Consider the following 20,180-nt stretch of genomic DNA (forward strand, 5'->3'; position numbering starts at 1 on the left):
AGTGGCATTGTGGCCTTATTTGGTAGATGGGGAGTATTGGGCTGTGGGAAAAAGTGACTCTGTTAGTGTGTGGTATGATAGGTGGATCAGTGCTGATATTATTAAGTTGAGCAATGTTATGCAGGTCATCCCAGATCATGTAGCTAATTATAAAGTGAATGATATGGTTAAGCAGGATGGTCAGTGGGATTTTGAACTTTTGAGTTTGTTGATCCCTCAGGATATTATTAAATGCATAAAAGCCATTATTCCTCCCAGAGATAATGCTGATGATGATAGACGCCTATGGACAGGAAATAAGCTGGGGGAGTACTTTGTTGCTAGTGGATATAATCAGGTGAATGGTTTCCAAAATCTCAGTCAAAGTCATATATGGAACAAGATCTGGAAGATTAAGGCCCCAGAAAGGATCAAGGTTTTCATTTGGCAGGTTACTCATGAAAGGCTTTTGACAAATAGTTGTATTGCTCATAGGGGAAATGGTCAAGCTAGTTGCCATCATTGTGTTATCCTTGAGGAAAATATTCTTCATGTTTTGAGGGATTGTCCTCTGGCCAATTTGGTTTGGCTTCATCTTCTAGACCAGTCTAATGTGGCTAATTTTTTCTATCCTGATCTAATGGAGTGGATTGATATGAATTTATCTAGAGACTTGAATGCCACATCTAAAGATGATTGGCAAAGTGTTTGGGCTCAAGGATGCTATTTTCTTTGGTATTGGAGAAATCAACAAGTGCACAATTCCTCCTTTGTAAGGCCGTTTAGGCTGTGGGAAAGTATATTGCAAAACTGTAGGAATTATAAGATTCTTATGGTCCATATGGATAGTAGTCAAGTTGTGAGCAAAAAGCAGATCATGATTAAGTGGATGCCTCCTGATCAACGGTGGTATAAGCTTAATTCTGATGGTTTGAAGGTAGGGGATAGTGGAGGAACTGGCTATGGTGGTTTGATCAGAGATGAGAATGGGAGATGGGTTGTGGGTTTTGTAAGGAATCTGGGTATTGCTTCAGCTTATGTGGCTAAGTCATGGGGTGTGCTTGAAGGTGTTACTCTGGCTCGTCAGAGGGGGATTGATTTCCTTGAGATCAACGTGGATTCGAAAGTTGTTGCTGATGGACTGAAGGGCGACAAACAAGGGTGTCTTGAGGGCTGGACAATCGTTGGGGCCATTAGGAAAGATGGTTAGTGGCTTGGAGCAGGTGAAGATTAGTCATATCTATAGGGAAGCAAATCAATGTGCGGATTTGCATGTCAATCATGCTCGTACTCAACGAGGAGGATTTGATGATTTTGGAGCATCCTATAGGGCTGTTGACCCAGTTGTTGCTTATGGATTCTTGTGGAGTTGAAACTCCTCATGTAGTTGTTGTTTAGTTCCTGTTTTTGTTTTTGGGCTTTTTAGCCCCGTTCAATACCAAAAAAAAAAAAACTAGACACCTTTTTTTATATGATACAACAATTACACATCTGAATTGGAAACTTAAACTTATTCATGATGCAAATGACCAAAGTCATTCTCAATTTCCAATCATAAATTTGTTGTATATATAGAAGCTAAAAGAAAATGAAATCCCAAAAGTGCTAATAACAGTCAAGTCACCCCATTACGTTATGTTGCTAACATCATTAAAAATAGAAAAGAAAAAAGTTCCCTTATATAGTAGGTTTTTTTTTTGTTCAATGTGTTTATTTGGTCATGGTTGAATGAATCAAGCTTGTGAGCCCCCCCAAGGAGCCCAATTGGCTTCACTTCCAACACGTGGCATCATTGACTTCCTTGATTGAGAGTCCACCAAAAAATTGGCTCCACACATAAACCCTTCGCTATCAGTTCTAGGCATTGGCTTCATTTTCCTCGTGGGATGCTCATAGCTCATTAGACCATGCCCACTATGAAGCATACACCCTGCAATTTAATTCAACACCTTTCATGCATTATATTCCAAACAAAAAACATAAGCCATATAGTTCCAAATTTCCAAATGCTTCTATAATTCTATTGGTCCCAAGTCAATATTGCACTTCTCTTATAATTGAACTAATTTCACTTGATTGGAAAGTTGTTCATTTGATGATGATTCTAAATAGAGTAAAAAGTGTATGCAACTTTCATTTAATTACAAATCATGATAATGATAAGTTTTTATATTTTTACAATAAATATCTCAAAAGTCATTGATATTTTTTAATGGATACAACATAAGTTGTAGTTATGAATGGCATCATAACAGAGAGTACAAAAGAAATTAGAAATCACAATTAGGAATCATCTAATTTTGCAATAGAAGGAGAGGCCAACTTTACATACCAGCGGGGAATGGTGCAAACGATTTAGCACAGCTTGCTTTTATAAGCTCCAAATTCTCAGAAATAACTACAGAACCATCAGCTGCAACACCCCAGAAAAGCTCAATTTGTCCATTAGAACCCTGCTCAAACACATGTATGTATATTAGCATTAGAAGGGATTAATCAGTAATAATTAACATCACCATGTACATACATTAATTCCTATTTAATATATCTAGAATTGTACATGTAGAGAGATTCAGAAAGTGCCTTACCGAAGCAGTAAAAACTGTTCCATCCTTATTGTCATATATCACAAATCCAAAACTGCCTTCAAGTTCTTTGAGGACCTGGTCAGCTGGGTATGGACCCCTGTCACGAAGTGTCCTATAGGCTTCTATGATAAACATAGCATCATTGGTTCCCTTTGATAGACCATACTGCTTTATGAGCTTGCTTAGGTTGTTTAGGCTCCCAAGGAAAATGCAGTGTATGTTATCCAAAACACAAAACCTGTGTGTGTGAGACATCTTTTGTATGAGAATGAGAAACAGAACTTAATGCACATTCATTTCTCAAATTTTAAATCAAATCAAATATTCAAATCTCATTGTTACGAGTTGTTGGGAAATTTAAACACAAAGTGTCCATTTGTTACACTTTTTTAAATCACTTATTTTTAAAAATTAATCATTTTAAAGGTTTTTTATGTGTTTGTTTTAGCTTTTCAGAATAATAAAAACAAAAAAATATAAAATTTCACTAGATGGATACTATCTTGAATATCATTAATATTGAAAAACTATTTTTTTTTATCTTCGGTCAAAGATTATGGACATTCTTTAACCCATTAGGTAAGTGATTAATCTGGCTCGTAACGTGTGATTACTGTAGTCTATTATTATGAGTTATCATGAAATTTAAATACAAAATTCTCATAAAATCAGTTATTTCTATTTTAAAAAAAAGTGATTTTTATGATCATAAACAAACATAAATTAACTTTTATTAAAATCTCTAAAAAGTTATTATTTTACCTCAAAATCACTTTTTTTAAAAGAAAGGTAGGGGCACATACCCGTTATGAATGGAGGGCTTGTTTGAAGGGGAATAAGCTAGCAAAGCATCATTTCCAAAGCTCATGGAGAAAGCATTGGAGGGGTTGTAGGATTGGAATTCCTGAAGGATTTCATTTGGAAGTTTAGACCTTTTTGATGAATTCAAAGAAGCAGGGCTGTTTAGCTCTTCTGGTGGATTGACCAAATTATCCTTGAAAATTGCCAACATGTTTGCCTCTTCCTTTGGCTTTGTATTGTTCTCTTCCAATGTCAGCACTACTTTCCTTTTCTTCCCTTCTCCAAGGAGTGTATAGGCTTTCTCAAATAAATGAACAAGTATCAATAGAGCAATTAACTGCTGAAAAAACATCAAATCTCTGAGCTATTGAACAATGAGCAACCATCATGCACATGAACAATTAATGCAAACTCAAAAAGGAAAGTGAGAAAAAGTTTACCAAAATCAGTAATAATCCAAATAGATTCAGATAGAGAATGAGATTCAGTGATTGCCTTTGAAAACGGACAGTGATAATAGGTAGAATGATTCATTCATAGCATGTGGCTAAATATATATAGAGACTGGAAGGTAGAGAGAGAGCAAGAGATTGGGTCATGCTGGCAGTTTTATCCAACTTAACAAGTAGGTAAGCAGAAGATTAAAATAGTAATACATTATTATTAGATAGATATAACCAACAACTATTGCTTATAAATAGAAAATATATGATATGTTTGATATCAATTCTAAATATTACTTTTCATACTCATCTGTTTTAAACTGTGCTATATCAAAGGCATACATATGAATCCAAAACGCAAATATATTTGTTATACATTAATTGCTTGCATATATGTTTATATTCTTAAATCTCAATCCATTTCGAAGTATATGTATAACTAAAATTAGATTTTTTTTTTGTAATAAAAAAGGTCTACTCAAACAAATGAAGTAAATATAGAAATAAATAGCCATGACTTGTTTAAATTTAGAACGAGAAAGATAAATTTCTTTCTTAAATTCATTAAAAATCAATCTCTATGGTTTTTTGTTTTGTTTTGTTCTTAGTATTTATTTAATAAGTAATCTGTGTGATTTTGCATTGTGTTGGCCAATATAATAATCATATCTAAAGCTTTCAGGTTAATTAACGGTTCCTCTTATCCACATAGCCAACAACATATGACAGTGATCTGAGTCAGAACAGTTGCAAATTTGCAATGTTTTTATTCGCTTAAATGTCGAAAACCGCGTATACTTTAACAATGGTACTTGTGGTTTGTGGTTCTGCCACTGCCACCCACAGATTATGTCCATCTTTGTTGATTTGTCTAATTTGGATTTTGAATCTTCTAAAAATGAGGGCGTAGAATTTTATTGTCAGATTTCGATTTGAAATTCATATTATTGCCTAAGTAAATTAATTTTGTGCTGCTTGAAGGTTCAATCAAATACTCAATCCAAATGTTTTTGGAAGTTTACTTTTCTGAAATACAGATTTGCCAAAGAATAACGATTTCGTTTAATCTCCTTCCCTTCGTTTACTAGACTTTTAGTCAACTTGTCTGATTATATGAATCAATGATTAATTTTAGGATTTTTTTTTTAAATATAGAGAGGAAGCATAGACGTTTGCATATATAAAAGACATGATTCTTTTATACATAGAGAAAGCCAAAATAATATAACAACACAAAAAAATTCAAAACTTAAGAGCATAAACGGTGGCAGTGACGCATTGGGGTTGTCTAATAAAATATCATTATAATTAGGTTTTAATGTCGGTGGTCTGCTATTTGATTCAATAATTATTATATATAGTTTATCTCATTTTTCACCTAAGTAAATATTTTCACAAACAAGATTTGAGTAGAATTGAACCCAGATCTTTTAAGCAAAGTTTCAGGTCATATGAATAAAAAAAACCTAATTAAAATAAGAGTTTTAACTAAAGTATTAATTATATTTTTTACGGAGATTAATTATAAAAAACTTGATAAATACTCTTTTTACTTTACACTAATATTATGGTGACAAAAAAATAGATATAAATATTAAAATCATACAATTTATATATTTAATCAAATAAATTGCATAGTTTGCAATTGTTCTTTCTGTAATTTCATGTTTTGAAATCATAGAATGATTCGTTTATTGGAACAGTGGGATTAAATATATAACAATAAAAGGGTAAAATATAAAAATGTAAGATATATATATACTTTGTAATTTTATAAAAATGAGATGTATTCGTCTAGCCTCGTATGAATATAAGTCCAAAAGGTGAACCGAAACAGGCTTAAGAATGGGACTTGGAAACAACCCAAAGCAGATGGAACTCCTTTGCCGTTTTGCCTTTCTAAAAAATAGAAAGAAGAAAATAATAAAAATAAGAATGTAAAAAACACTTTGAGATCTTTAGTGTCAGATTGTAATTTTGTATCTATACACATGATACTGTGATGTCAGCGGAACAAGGCAAAGATTTGATTTAATTTGGTTTCTCATTCATATAGAAAGACAATTTGACATATGTTTTTATGATTTTCAACAGAATTAATTACGACTTTAATAATAAATACTTCATATGTCATTCTTAAAAAAAATCTCAGCAAGTAATCTCAAATTAAAGACAATATGTGCTGATAACCTTATCATTTCCAACAATTAAAAACTTCAAATACACAATATCAGGCACTTTTGTATAAAATTATGTGAACAATAACATAGTTTCTTCTTTCAATTTTGAGATGCTAGTATAAAAAATGAAAATAAAAAATTATATACGTCATTACATACAACTTTAAATTATTTTATTGTTCAAAAAATAGAATTGATTAGCTGAAAATATTGGGATAAAAAAAGTTATATTAGTAATAAACTTGTTAAATATTTATGGATTTTTTATATAGTAAATTTAATTATAAATTAATAATAATATAAAATATGTGAGTACTCATAAATCATTAATCATTAGTATCATAATAAATTTATCGATGTTTATAATAATTATTTTAAAAATTATACTAAAACGTATAATTTTTTAGTCCTTGCTAGTAAATGTATGTTATTAATTATGATTAATATATAATTGATTAAGTAACAATATAGTATCCCATCTTAGTTTTCTTTAACCAAGTTTAAAATATATCGTGTCTAACAGTTAATAGACTTTCTTTTTATCTACCTGCTAAACTAGAAAACTTCACAAAGTTACTAATGTTTGTTTTCTTACGCATTTTGGTAATAATCCAAATAGAATATTGGATTAATTTTCCATAGACTCCATTGTAACGTTTTCTTACAAACCTTTGTGTTTTATGTCTTGTATGTTAAGGAAGCTGACTTAATTAGTTGAATAAAATGTATAAATTATTATTAAAAAAATTTATATTATATTTGATTCCTATGGATTAAAAAAAAAATATCTTGTCTTATGTTTCGATTTTGCTATTTCCTATTTATTATATTTGCTTTATAATTTATATGGGTGATTGCTTCATTGTATGACTTATACAAAGTTGTATGTTAAGGATTCAACTTTTATTAAAAAAAAAAATCCTCACCAATGCATTTGTTGTAGGTTTGTTTATATTTGAAATGTTTAAAGGTTTAATTTTTGCAGATGTAGTTTAAATAACTTTCCCCCCTACTTGTCCCTTTAAATATTTTCTATTTTGGTTTTTTTTTATTTGATTTGTAACTATTTACTGATCTGACAAAAATTAGTAACAACAAATGCGACAATAATGAGTTAAACCTCCGTTAATTTTGTCAACAAAATCTAACAGCAAAGAAGTAAAAATGAGACAGAAATGAAAACAAAAAATCAAAACTAAAAGATCCGTGTACTATATAAACTAAAAAGTTGTTTAGTTCCCTCTAGAAAAAGTTATTTAATTCTTTTATAAGTATTTATTGATACCCATGTCACCTAAAAGGCTTGAAGCATTTTTTTTGGATTAGAGAATTTTTCAACAGTAAATCAACAATTAATCCCAGATAGTGAGATTCATTTAAATAAATCTCTTCCAACAAATATTTTTAAAAAATACATAGATCAAGAATCAAACTCTCTATTAAATAATAAATATGTCATACCATACCATGTTGGTAGTTTGAATCAGTGTCACTGGATGAGTTTAAATATTGAGAGCAAACGATATTCGATTTTGCGTTCTCAATGTACCAAACTAAATAATAACGTCCCTTGTCAAAATAAAATAAAATTATAACGTCCCCCTGTTGTTCCAATTTTACGAAGAGAAACAAAAGTGGTATATATATTTGGTTCATTACTCCTATCATTAATCATGCATCTCTAATTATTAAGCCACTCTATCTTATTAACAATTATAATTATCAAAAACTTATTTATTATTAATGTGATGGAACTAGGTAAGTGGTTGATTATTGGCTTTTGCGGCAACAAAATCATGGGAGCTATTTTTCATTATTTTTGGTATAAAATCAATCATATTTTATACAAAGTAACATAGAGAAAATAAGGTCTTCATCAAAGAGAAAGAGAGTGAGGAGATGGATCTGTTCTATCATGAATGATAAATCTTAATTACTGGCAGAGAAAAAAGGATGGTAGATCCAAATGTAGTTGCAACTGCAGCTCCACATTTATGAACAATTAAGATATTACATTATAACTCTCGTTTAGTGGTCCCTTACCCCCTTACAAAAAGATAAAGCTACGTGATTAATCTTTTGAAACTACATGTATCATGTATGCTAACTTTTTATTTTTTATTGTACGCCAAGAATTTGTTAATAAAATTAGGTTTCTTTCGTTCTCCATTAGAAACTATATTGATTCATTTGTGTGGATTTTGATTTACTTTGTTATTGAAACTTTATTGCAGTCTTAATTTCTTTTATTTTATCTCGTTAGTTTTTTTCATTAAAAATTACTTCTTTAGGTGGGAAATGCATTAGATATTTACCTACTTATTAAATTATTAGATCTTTTAATAGATTATACATTAGTTCCAAGATGCTAGTCTCTTAATAGAAAAAGTGTACGCATAATCAGGGGTAGATGCACTTTATAGGGGTACGGAACAATTGTCCCCGCAAGATACTTTATTTTACTTAAATGCATTGATAAAAAAGAAAATACTCCCATATAAAAATAGGTGTTGACTCTTTAAGAATTTTTTTAAAATAATGAATGTAGAAAATTATCACTTCGGCTCTTCTAGTACTAAATACATGCACATCTTTGTAATTTGGAAAAGCTTTGGATAATATTGAAATGAGATTATATATTTTATAAAGATTTATAATATTTTTTATAAAAATATTATAAACTATTGTTTTGCCCACTTTACAAAAAAAAAAGGATCTGCCCCTATACATGCATAATCACTGAGTGCAAGTATTAATTAGTGTGAAATTTTTTTAATTTAACATGTAGTCTTGAATTGGAATTCTGAATATACAATTGAACTAAATACTCAAAAGAAAAATTTTATCACTCAAAAAGTACTTAAGACATAATTTTGATGACATGTTTAGTTACTCAAAAGTATGTAAGCATGAAAATTTTGTTTGAAAACTCAATTTTGTAGAAATATAACTTGAGTTGATTTTATAAATTTTAATTCAAACATACACTTACTTAGTTTAAATATGATTATTTTTATAGAAAATACTATGTTATATCTATACTTAAAAAAAATAAAACTATTGGCATAAACTTGAGAAGCTTTCGGTTTAATGAGTCTCCAAAAGTGAATAGTATAAACAGTAGTAAGTAAAACAAAGTACGAAGTAGTAAAACTAAAAACAGATAAATTGTAGTGGGATGATGATAGTTAGGAAGTATATTAAAATAATCAGGTCATCAACATTTTCAAAGTTTATTCAAGACTTAACTCAAGATTTCACTTCTTATTTATGTTATAGATTTGATATTACTACTGCACATGATTTTGAGTCATAATAATATTACAAAAAACATTTATATTCGAACATATTTTTGTTTATCATTTCACATAATTGGCAATAAATTTTGTATAGACTTCTCACAATCTGTTTCCTGTAGTATGTCAAGGGGGAATTTTGAAGTATGATACAAGATCCTTTACATGAATTTCCATTGCTTGAGCCTTAGGAATGACACATGTTCTTTCATTTTTATTTTTAAGGTAATCAAGGCATTTAGCTCCTTGGTGAAATTCCGATATATTCATTTTTTTCTTATACAATTAATCTTTGATTCAAAACTTAATCAAACTTAAAATTAAAAAAAATCTATAATATCTAATTTTGAGATTTTTGATACTGTTTTTTTAACCAATCAATTTCATGTCATCTTTCTTCTTAACATTCACTTTTTCCATTTCCCCCTAAATTTTAAAACTAAATAAAGTAATAAAAGAAACTTTCTTCTTTTCCAATTCTTTTTCATTTCTCTTGAACCAAACATGGTAGGGGTATCTATATATATTATGATTAGAAATGAGGGCATTTAAATAAAATATTCTCGAAAACAATCATATGGATTGTTTGTAGCTCCAGTTGCTGTCCTACGTTATGTTGCTGTTATTCGTTGACATTAACAGATGAATCATGAAATGAAACTGTTTCATGCAAAATCGCTCAAAAAGATGCTGATCAACCCACCTGGGTATTAATCTTTGTATTGCATGTGAATATTCTTTTTTTTAATGGCTATTAAAGTCGGTTACATTTCCAGTTGTATGGTTTTCATGAAGTCATGCGTACCTACCACAGTGCAAGAGGGATCAATTAAGTTTCTCATATATCTTCTTCAATATTCAAATTATTGGCTACTATTTAACCTAACATGTTTGGCTTTTCCTTTTAGAAAGAAAATTCAAAAATATATTTTAAAGAAATTTTAAGTAAACAAAAGTAATTGTTCTTTCAAAAAGTAAGTAAAATTTCTAAATAATTAAACTAAATGAAAGAACTTCTATTTTTAACATGAAAAGTTTTGGAAATCAGGTCAAATAAGTTTTCTAAAATTACTTAATATATGGTGATGGAGTTATGGGTTCATTAATGACTTTATTTGACGTTTTTTCTTGTTGAGGTGATGATATACACAAGTTATTGATCTTAAATTGTGTTGTTTATATATAAAAAAAATTGAAAGTCAACTATATACGCCAATAATCAAATGAGTACTGTGTAATTAAAGGTATCACGTAAACTTTAAAAGTTGTTTGATAATTAATGTATGATTAAGATAGTAGAAATTCAGTTAATATATCACAATCAAATTAAGACAGTTAAAATCAAATTTATGTATTATAATCAAGCAATAATTAATATTATTACGTTAGAGTAAAGGACATTACTATATTCTATTTAAGTATCTTTGGAGAAGTAATGAGAATCTTAAAAACAAAAATTATTGAACCCCATACATTGTTAGTACTATAGCTTTTAAACTTCTCTTGCTTACAAGAGATCTTGTTCGGAGACAAAGAATTCCATCCAGTACGGCAATCATTGTAATATGAATATATAAATAGTTCATGACCTGGTCCTACTTTACATCATAATCATATTGGCTTTAATGTTGTTTTTATTGATTAAATTATAATTTTCATCCTTTTAATTTGACAAATTATTCATGATTTTAATCTCTTTAAAATTTAATTAAGATATTTAATTTTTTATTTTAAAAATTGACAATTTTGCTTCATTCCACTGTCAATATGTAAATGTTGATCAATATTAATACAAAAGGCACATACAACATATTTGTAAAAAAGTGAACATTTTTTGCATATTTTGTAAGTTAATTTTATCAAAAACATCAAATTTTAATACATTATTAATATTGTATAAAATTTCATAATAAACAATTTATATAAAATTTGAAAGCAATTATTATAAAAAGCAATAACTTTTAATTATATAATAATTTAAAATTGAATTAGAGTAAAAAAATCCATTTGCATTATCTTGACATTCCAATTAACTAAAAAACAAATGCACAAAGCCGCAAATATGGGTTAGAGAAGGGAATGTGTAACCACTAACCCAATAAAAGGAAAAGTGGCAAAGAATGAGAGAGAGAGAGAAAGAGCGTGCAATTTTGGATAAGGGCTTCATCACATACTCCCTCTGTCTCATTCCTGCAACTTTATTCACTTCTTTCTTTCTCCCATTCACGTTATTACACCAAATAAATAAATACAGTATTTTCCCGTCCCATTTATAACTATGTATAAAAAAAATTATTCTATGATAATTATCATTTTAAATTTTTAATTTAATATTAATAATATAGAATAAAAAATGAATTAATAATAATAAGATTAATTTTATAAAATTATTATTATTTTTCATTTATTTATTATTTTTTATCTGTATAAAATAACCTAAAACAATAATTATAATAAAAATAATAAGTATTTTTTACTTATATTTTTTATATTTCTTATAATATTAATGATAGATAATAAAATTTATAAATGAATTAATAATATAAAATTAATTTTGTAAAACTATTACTTTATTTTATTTATTTATTTATTATTTTTTCCTTAATAAATGTACCAAAAGACTATTATTATTTTGGAGCAGAAAGTAAATGGTTTGCCGAAAACCACATTAAAACTAGCATCATTAAATATTTTTAAAACATTAATAAACCTTAATTACAATTAAAAAATCATCTATATTTCATTAAGAATCTAGTAATTATTCTGTAAAAAATCTAGTAATTAATTACTAGACACAATTTTTTTTTTCATACTAAATAACACTACCGCAATATTATATACTACATTGTTTTTCATGTTTAATTACATTTTTTTTTTCTTTCTGGTTACTTTATGTTTTTTTTCCTTTTTTATGAGTTTATCCAATATTTGGTTTATTTCAATTATTTGTCAAATATCATTCAATGTTTAACAAAAATATTAACATGATAGTGTAATATTTTTAATCCAATCCAATAAAATGATAATTAATATTTTTTATAAGGATTATTCTCAATAAATAGACGGAAATTAATTTTTTTGAAGTGTAAAATTATTAAAATGATTTTTACTTCTTTTGATAAAGTGTTCTTCATACACATAATTAAAAATTAAATCCATAATAACATATTTAAGAAACCCAAATATTTTATTAAATATTGAATGTCAAAATTAATTAATAAAAAGATATACAATTAAAATAGCAGGTATTAAATTCGTAAAAAAATGAAAGTACAAAAATAACACAAGGAATTAAATTAAAATTAAGATATAAGAAACTAGCATATATATACTACTACCGAAATACAATATTTTTTTATACTGTTTTTTATTATTATAAATTATTGTATATAATAAATATATCAACTTCAATAATAATTATCCTAAAGTTATTTAAAAATGTGTTAAATATAAATTTTTAGTATTTTTCAATTTTTTATACTTACTAAACATGTTTCTTTTAAAAAAATTTACTAGTAAATAATTAAAGATGATAAGAAATCTACGGTCCCAATCAATTTCTAGTGACATTTTTCTCCATATAATTTATTATGTCATAATAACAGAAAGATGCATAGAAAAATATAATATTATACAGTACTTCTACAAATTGCTGTATTAACATTTCTACGATTCAAAAAAGTAATACTATGTAACACGTAGTATAGTACAAATTAATGAAAATTATAATGATCTTAAAGTATTAATAACTTTTTTCTATTAAACTAACAATATATTTAATTTAAGAAAAAATGTTATACACTAGCATTTTATTGTATCATGCAATCATAATTTATTATATAGGTTAATTTGTTATCTTTTATGAAAAGCACAGTAAAAGTTATAAAATAATTTGTGATTGGGTAATATTGTATCCCATCAGTGTAAGTTCATTAAGCTCTTAAATCAATAATGTAATTAAGAAAAAGATAAATAAAATAGTAGATATTATTTTATTAATTACTATTAATATTACTTTACTAATTAATAATAATAATGGAGGGGCGAGGATGTTGGTGCGTACGCGTGTTCTGACAAGTTCACCGTCTTGGCTTTCAAGAACGGCATAGAAGCAACACGAAGCACTCTCTTTCTCTCTCTTCACTGTGTGACTCTCTCTCACACACAAACTAGAGCGAGAAATATTATAGCTCAGGGTTTTGGGGTATCATTATTCAACCATCAACCATTTTCTCTCTTCTTCTTCTCTAGTGAGAAATTTCTCTTTCATTGTGTGTGGTCAGTGAGATGTATGTAGCTTCCATGCGCAAGTCTTTCAAGGACTCCTTGAAAGTCCTTGAAGCTGATATCCAACACGCCAATACCCTGTGGGTTCTCTCTCTCATTTTCTCCTCTTACTTTTTTTTTCTTCTGTTTTTTATCCAACACGCCAATACTCTGTTTTTTTTTTTTTTTGTGAATGTAAAGGGTGATCACTGTTGCTAAAGGTTGGTGGCCTGTCAATGGCTCTTACCCTTCTTCCCTTTTTATTTTTTTATGAAAAAAAATCTTTTTTTTGTTCTCTTGGGGGTTAAGGGGTTGGTGATTGCCATGTGAGGTTCTTCTGGGTATGATGATTTTCTTCTTGGGTTTAGCCCCTGTTTATTTTTTTCCCCATTTGTTTGCTTTTTCTTCTGAACTCTGGTCTGTGTTTATCCTTGATTTTTTTCCTTCATAAGTAGGGTGCATTTAATTTACTGACCAAAAATCTTGGTTAAATTGATTTTCAGTGTTCATTATTCTTATCTTTCTCTGTCTGCCTCCCTGGTGAGAAATTTTTGTGTGTGAAATTGTCAAAACGTTTGGGGGGTTGAATTCCCTGGAATTTTTTTTTTTTTTTGCATGATATGATGATTTTGATGTCTAATTGTGGCTTCTTAATCTCTGAGCGTTTGAGATGTGCTTGTAGTGAAATATCGTTAGAGAAGCAACAAGCTACTACATAATGGTGTCCTTTGTAAATATTGTAATGCAATGATAATTCTATGAATTATTTCTTATTTATGTCAACTTATCATCAAATATCAATATACTAGTTAGTTGTTGCTTGATCATGTGTAATTGGGATGTGCAGGGCCTCAGATTTTCCAAGGGAGTATGATGGTGCATGCCTTCAGATGAGAATGTCATACAGTCCAGCTGCACACCTGTTCCTTTTCTTGGTACAGTGGACAGATTGCCATCTTGCTGGAGCCCTTGGACTGTTAAGAATCCTAATTTACAAGGTAAGGTGTTTTTTGATTTTTTAGGTGTGCATATTGAAATGTGAGACTTAAAACAAGGTGAAGAATTTGCCTCATGTTGTAGGTCTATGTGGATGGGACAACCACCATGTCTACACATGAACGAAAAGCAAGTATTAGAGAATTCTATGGTATATCTGCCCTTGTTTTTTTAATCTAAGTTGAGGTAGTTTGCATTTTAGTTTTTGTTGGATGCTGACGCGTCGAATTTATGCTTTGAGCAGCGGTCATTTATCCCTCTTTGTTGCAACTTGAAAAAGGTGTAACTGATACTGAGGATAAGAAGCAAAAGGCTGTGTGCATGGAGAGGTACCGTAGAAGAGATGATGAGGAGTATAGGCAGTCTTCTGACATAGACATTGAAAGAGAAGATGAATGTGGAATATGCATGGACATGAATAGTAAGATTGTGCTTCCCAACTGCAATCATGCCATGTGCCTGAAATGTTACCGAGAATGGTACTCCCCCTACTTCCTCAACTCTGTGTGTGTGTTTGTGTTACTATATGACTATATGACACTCCTTATTCTTTTACAAGCAAGAAGATATGTGGTTGTTCTACTACAGGTTTGATGCTTTGTTTTCACTAACAATCAACTCTTATGTGTTTTTTTTTAATTAATTTTTGTTGATTTCATGCATTCTATTTCTAGATACAGTCACTACTAAGTGACCACCGTATTTCAGTAGTAGTGAAATGTAATCCATTGAGCCTCTCTTTGGATCATAATTGTTTATAACCTTGTAAAGTAAAAATGTATTTTGCTAATGGAGGCTGTAAGTGATGGAAATTGTGAGTCTCACTATACATGAACTGGTTTTAGAATCATGTGCTTGATTGCAGGCGTGATTGCACCATAGGCACCATGCATGAAGTTACGGGTTGTTGCTTGTTATTGCTGCCTGAATGTGAATATTCAATGTACTAAACCAAAGTTAATATTGGGCTGTAAAAGAATTGATGAGAAGAAAACTATAGGAATTAATATAGCTAGCTTAAGTAGTTGGCAGAATGATGCATCTTGCATGTGTCCCAAATGCCTCCTGGTTGATTAGCACTTGGAGTCATTTTATATTCTGATGATCTTTGCACCTCAGTCTAGTTTGACAAGCTGAAGTTTGTAAGGCTTAAAAAGTTTATTATATTTTTGGATTTTATGTGTTTTCATTACTTGAATATCCAGGTTTTGAATGAGATAAGTCCAGTAACCATTGTTGCCTTCTGCAATCATCTCTTTTTATGAAATCCGTTGGTCTTATATAGTTATATGTTGTGAGGAATGTGCAAGCAGAAAGGGTCTTCTTAAATTAAAGATATTAAATTGATCTTACTTACTGTACTACTACTTTGGTATTGTAATGACTAATAGAGAATTGTACTGCCGTTTTCCTGTGGAACTATTATGAGTTATTTGTAGTTTGATGTGTTAATTGAAAGTGAATGAAAACGGAAGTTGGTTGAACGGTCTGGCTATGAAGCCAGACTCTGGTCTTTTAATATTGAATTTTGGTTGAAGGGTCGATCATGCACTGTCTACATGGGATGACTATTCATTATTTCACTTTAGTCATGCATTTCTGACTGGGTAGAAGACTTGTTTCCAGGTTCTTGATGAACCAACAGTCTTTGCTCATATGTCTCTGAGCTAATCCGCCTATCAGCTACAGCTAGTTGGCTGACGGTTTACAATGGTACTTACAAATAACCTAACAATTAAGGACCACCTGGAGGATTTGAAATCAAAACCTTTTGGTCGATGCTATTCAATCCTACCAGTTGAGCAACCCTCATCTGTGTCTGATTGCTAGTTTGAAAAATGACAGTCATATATATGTCATTGTTTTGTGAACATTTAGTTTTCTCCCACAATCTCATTATTTTAAACTGCTGTCTCATACCTCCCACCCAGCATGTGCTCCAAGTATTTTTTCGGTCTAGTTGAAAGTTGAAGTGATTTGATAACTTTTGCAGGCGAACAATATCACAATCATGCCCATTTTGCCGCGACAGTCTGAAGAGAGTGAACTCAGGTGATCTCTGGGTATTCACCGATAGAAGGGATGTGGTAGACATGGCAACAGTGACAAGGGAGAATCTCAGAAGGCTTTTCATGTACATAGATAAGTTGCCTCTGATTGTTCCAGACTCCCTTTTTGACACATATGACTCTCACATAAGGTAAGTGATTGCAACAGAACAGATTTTAATGCATGCTGTTGTCTTGGATTGATAGAGCTATAATCCCTTCCACTTAAAGTTAGTCACATAAAAACCCGAACCCGAGTCGGCTAATTGAGTTCGTACTATATATAGAGTTGCAGTACTTGCTTCCCACTTCTGCTGCCAGAAGTATCCAGCCCTGTGTTAATTGTGGGTTGGTGGTGAAGTTGAGATGGTAAATTGTATCTATCTAGCTAGCTCATTTGTATATCCCTGTACAGATCGAATTAATTACTTCTTATTAACAAGAGATTTGCACATTTGGTTCTTGTCATTTAAGTGTGAATCTCTTGAGAAAAAAACTTTTACTTTTCTTCATCAATGAATGTATTTAACAGAATATATTAGCCTCGGAGGTGCTTTTCCTATGTAGTGTGTTTAGTATCTGTATTCGCTATATTTCCTTAAGGTCCTCTTAATTGTAACTACTATTATGTTTTATATTATTTAAGCACTGTAGTCTATAGTACTGTTTCATATTTTTTTTATATATTTCTTTTTTCTGGTGTTTCATTTATCTTTCTTTATTAGGATAGTCTACGCAATTTTCACAATTGATAGCGGAAATATAAGATGTTATGATTTTAGTTGTATTAGGATGAAGCTTCCACATCATTTTCATACAATAACCTTAGAAACCACGATAGTGTCAACTACAAACTATTTTGACAGCCTTTTAGCTGGAGGGGTTGTTACCGTGGCAATTTTTTTATACCCACGATGATATTGGTGTGGAGTATCAACCACTTATGACTTAAGTTGAGTTTTTCCTTCCGATCATGGTTTTTTTTTTTATTCATAAAGTTTGAATCCGAAAATTTACCTTGAGGAGATTGAGTTCAGTATCATTTAGATCTTGATAATGGACCATTATTTGCTTTCAATGAAAACATTATCCAAAAGCAAGAAACGCTTGGTTGCGGTAGGATAAATAATCTTATAGATCGTGGTTACAACTTGTTGAGCACTTCAGCAATTGGTGACAACTAACGCATAATATTGAGTGAACCACCCTTTATCTCTTCCATTCAATACTTTTTATTTTCTTTCAAATTCCAACCAATCGGGATCGATTACCACCTAAAGAAACATGATATATATGAAACAAATAATTTAACAGAGTGTTACGTCTAACTCTACAATTAATAAAGTTTAATAAAGTAATGAGCTCAGTATGCACCATCTAAAGAAACATGGTATATATGAAACAAATAATTTAACATGAGTGTTACGTCTAACTCTACAATTAATAAAAGTTTAATATAATCTTTTTTTGTCTTGGACCATCAGTGAGCAAACATTTATCTTGATGAGATTTTTCTGAACCAATATCCAGACATTACATTTTTTGACATTTGATTAATGTGAACAAGCTTATCAATATAACAAGTTTATAGAGACTATACTACTGGTTAATGAATAACAGTCTACTGCTAATGATCTACAAGATCAATAGTTAATAATGTTATTTTTAATATATCTTATGTGAGGTTATTCTAGTTTAATTAGTAGCCTTTAGTTTGTTTTGAGTATGTAATTCTGTTAGATATTTTGAGTATTTTCGCTAGGAACAAGACTATTCCAATTAATAATATTTGTGATCTCTAAAATACATAATTAATAGTATTTTAAGTTTGTTTGTTGGTTGTTTATAGAGATCATGTTAATGCAAAAGTTGTCTAACTATTTAGTAGGAGGGTCATTCTAGTATAAAACACTCCGAATTGTTATATAAGAATTCGTATAAGGACAATTGGGCTGAGGGAGTCGTTATTATAGAGTTCTTCAGTTAACATAAAAAAATTGTTCATATAATAGCTGCTAAGCAAGTAGCACTTGATGAGTGAGGATGATATCCAAACCAAATCCAAAGTGGTTAAGCAGTATGCTGTAGGAAGTAGGAAATGCTCCCTAGCATTGAATATCAATCACTTGATTTTAACTGAAATGTGTATTCTTGAAAGAGATGTTGGCAAGTAGTCTCAGTGCAAGTGCTTTATGAATTCCAATTCAATGTCTTTTATTATGAGTGATAGCCATTTGACATTGTGAGTATTGAAAAAAATCATGTTCAAGTGTTGAATTTAGAGAAAAAAAAATAGCATTTTGCAAATAATATATTGTTATAAACTAATTTATTAAACTAGAAAACCTACTCAGATTCCTTAATCCCAACGAGGATTATTAAACACTGCTGGTGTCGTTTTAAAATTTCTGGTGTAAGCAATAGAAGTAAATGGATGTAAATATTTTGTATTATCCTATGGTTTTCAACGTTAAATGGCTTCTTATCATAAACAAACCATGGTTTCATGTTGTACATTAATTAAGGTTATGCTTGGATTTTAAAAAAAAAATATTTATAGGAAAAGAAAATAAGAAAATAAAACTTTTAATAAATTGAAATCAATTTATTCATTTCAGCTTTTGTGATTATATTTATTATAATTATATTAAAATAAATATGTAGCGGGCTACTAAAAATATATTACTAATTGACAATTGTTAATATTTCCTCTCCTAAAAGAAAAAAAATCTAAAAGTAAGTTATTAATTAGTTTGAAAGGTCGTATTAAGAGAAAATATTTTTCTTCCCAAAAAGTAAACCTCATCATACCATAGTTCTCTATTAATTAATAACTATCTTATTTATATTATTAATTAACTTTTTTTATCATATCAATTTTAATTAAAATAAGTAGTTTTTAATTATTTGATATTGTAAATATTGGAATTTAGTAAAGTGACTAAGGTAACGAATAGTATTAAGAAGAGTTACCTATTTTGATAATTTAGTAAATAATTTTAATCTAAAAAATTTAAAGGACAATTTTTTTTTAAAAAAAAATCTCATTTTAAACTTTAGATTAAGCTTAATCGTACTCTGGACCTGCCTTTTTTTTGGTGGAGATTTTGGACGTGCTTTATTGCTAGATTTCAAACCCCAGTTAATAATATAAATGTGGTTCACTGGCTCCTGCACATAATATTTACTCGCAAAATGTGTAAGATATCTTCGTTAAATAATGGTTGCGTTAGTATAGAAAGATGCTTGCGTTATTTAAAGATTGGAAAAAACAGTCTTATTATTTCATGTAAAATATTGCAAAAGCAGTTGCTGTGGTGTAGTGGTTATCACGTTAGTCTTACACACTAAAGGTCCCCAGTTCGATCCTGGGCAGCAACATAATGTTTATTTTACTATATTTTGTCCAATTCACAATTTTTGTCCCTTATTTTGAATGTGTTTTCAAACATAGATAACCTATTGCTTGCATGGTCATCTAAACCTTTCTTGAGTATAGTAATGAAACTTGAGCTATTATATTCATTATTATTATTGCTTTGGATACTCATTAGAGTAATGTTTGGTATTTTTGTAAAATAAA

General features: G+C 29.5%; 2 protein-coding genes and 1 non-coding gene across 6 annotated transcripts; 2 read left to right on the top strand and 1 right to left on the bottom strand.

Moving 5' to 3' along the window:
* Nucleotides 1-1,471: 1,471 nt before the first annotated feature.
* Nucleotides 1,472-3,944, bottom strand: LOC114419531 (stem-specific protein TSJT1-like). 4 transcript variants are annotated; one of them, XM_028385222.1, is made up of 5 exons: nucleotides 3,842-3,917; nucleotides 3,371-3,716; nucleotides 2,568-2,805; nucleotides 2,312-2,432; nucleotides 1,472-1,909 (listed from the first exon to the last, which is right to left on the bottom strand). In XM_028385222.1, exons 1-5 carry the CDS (start codon nucleotides 3,900-3,902, stop codon nucleotides 1,713-1,715), a joined length of 963 nt encoding a protein of 320 aa, XP_028241023.1. In that variant the 5' UTR covers nucleotides 3,903-3,917; the 3' UTR covers nucleotides 1,472-1,712. The 4 variants fall into 4 exon arrangements, with proteins under 4 accessions (XP_028241023.1, XP_028241020.1, XP_028241021.1 ...); XM_028385219.1 differs by having other exon boundaries at nucleotides 1,497-1,909; nucleotides 3,371-3,665; nucleotides 3,809-3,944; XM_028385220.1 differs by having other exon boundaries at nucleotides 1,518-1,909; nucleotides 3,371-3,708; nucleotides 3,809-3,939.
* Nucleotides 3,945-13,352: 9,408 nt separating this feature from the next.
* Nucleotides 13,353-17,262, top strand: LOC114419532 (E3 ubiquitin-protein ligase AIRP2-like). Its single transcript, XM_028385223.1, has 5 exons — nucleotides 13,353-13,654; nucleotides 14,401-14,551; nucleotides 14,634-14,700; nucleotides 14,794-15,028; nucleotides 16,543-17,262. The coding sequence occupies exons 1-5, from the start codon at nucleotides 13,575-13,577 to the stop codon at nucleotides 16,751-16,753; spliced, it is 744 nt and encodes a 247-aa protein (XP_028241024.1). The 5' UTR covers nucleotides 13,353-13,574; the 3' UTR covers nucleotides 16,754-17,262.
* A 2,643-nt stretch (nucleotides 17,263-19,905) lies between these two features.
* Nucleotides 19,906-19,978, top strand: TRNAV-UAC. Its single transcript has one exon. It is a non-coding gene; the product is annotated as a tRNA-Val (tRNA).
* The last annotated feature ends 202 nt before the right edge of the window (nucleotides 19,979-20,180 follow it).

Source organism: Glycine soja, chromosome 7 (assembly GCF_004193775.1).
Source record: "Glycine soja cultivar W05 chromosome 7, ASM419377v2, whole genome shotgun sequence".
Classification (NCBI taxonomy): domain Eukaryota; kingdom Viridiplantae; phylum Streptophyta; class Magnoliopsida; order Fabales; family Fabaceae; genus Glycine; species Glycine soja.

Bases quoted from the DNA above. Each gene is read 5' to 3' on its own strand.
- LOC114419531 (XM_028385222.1), bottom strand. From the start codon at position 3,902: ATGAATCATTCTACCTATTATCACTGTCCGTTTTCAAAGGCAATCACT. The intron at 3,717-3,841 runs TATCTGAATCTA...GAGATTTGATGT, and splicing joins AATCACTGAATCTCATTCTC to TTTTTCAGCAGTTAATTGCT. The intron at 2,433-2,567 runs GTAAGGCACTTT...GTGTTTGAGCAG, and splicing joins GAACAGTTTTTACTGCTTCG to GGTTCTAATGGACAAATTGA.
- LOC114419532 (XM_028385223.1), top strand. From the start codon at position 13,575: ATGTATGTAGCTTCCATGCGCAAGTCTTTCAAGGACTCCTTGAAAGTC. The intron at 13,655-14,400 runs GTGGGTTCTCTC...TGGGATGTGCAG, and splicing joins ATCCAACACGCCAATACCCT to GGCCTCAGATTTTCCAAGGG. The intron at 14,552-14,633 runs GTAAGGTGTTTT...CTCATGTTGTAG, and splicing joins TAAGAATCCTAATTTACAAG to GTCTATGTGGATGGGACAAC.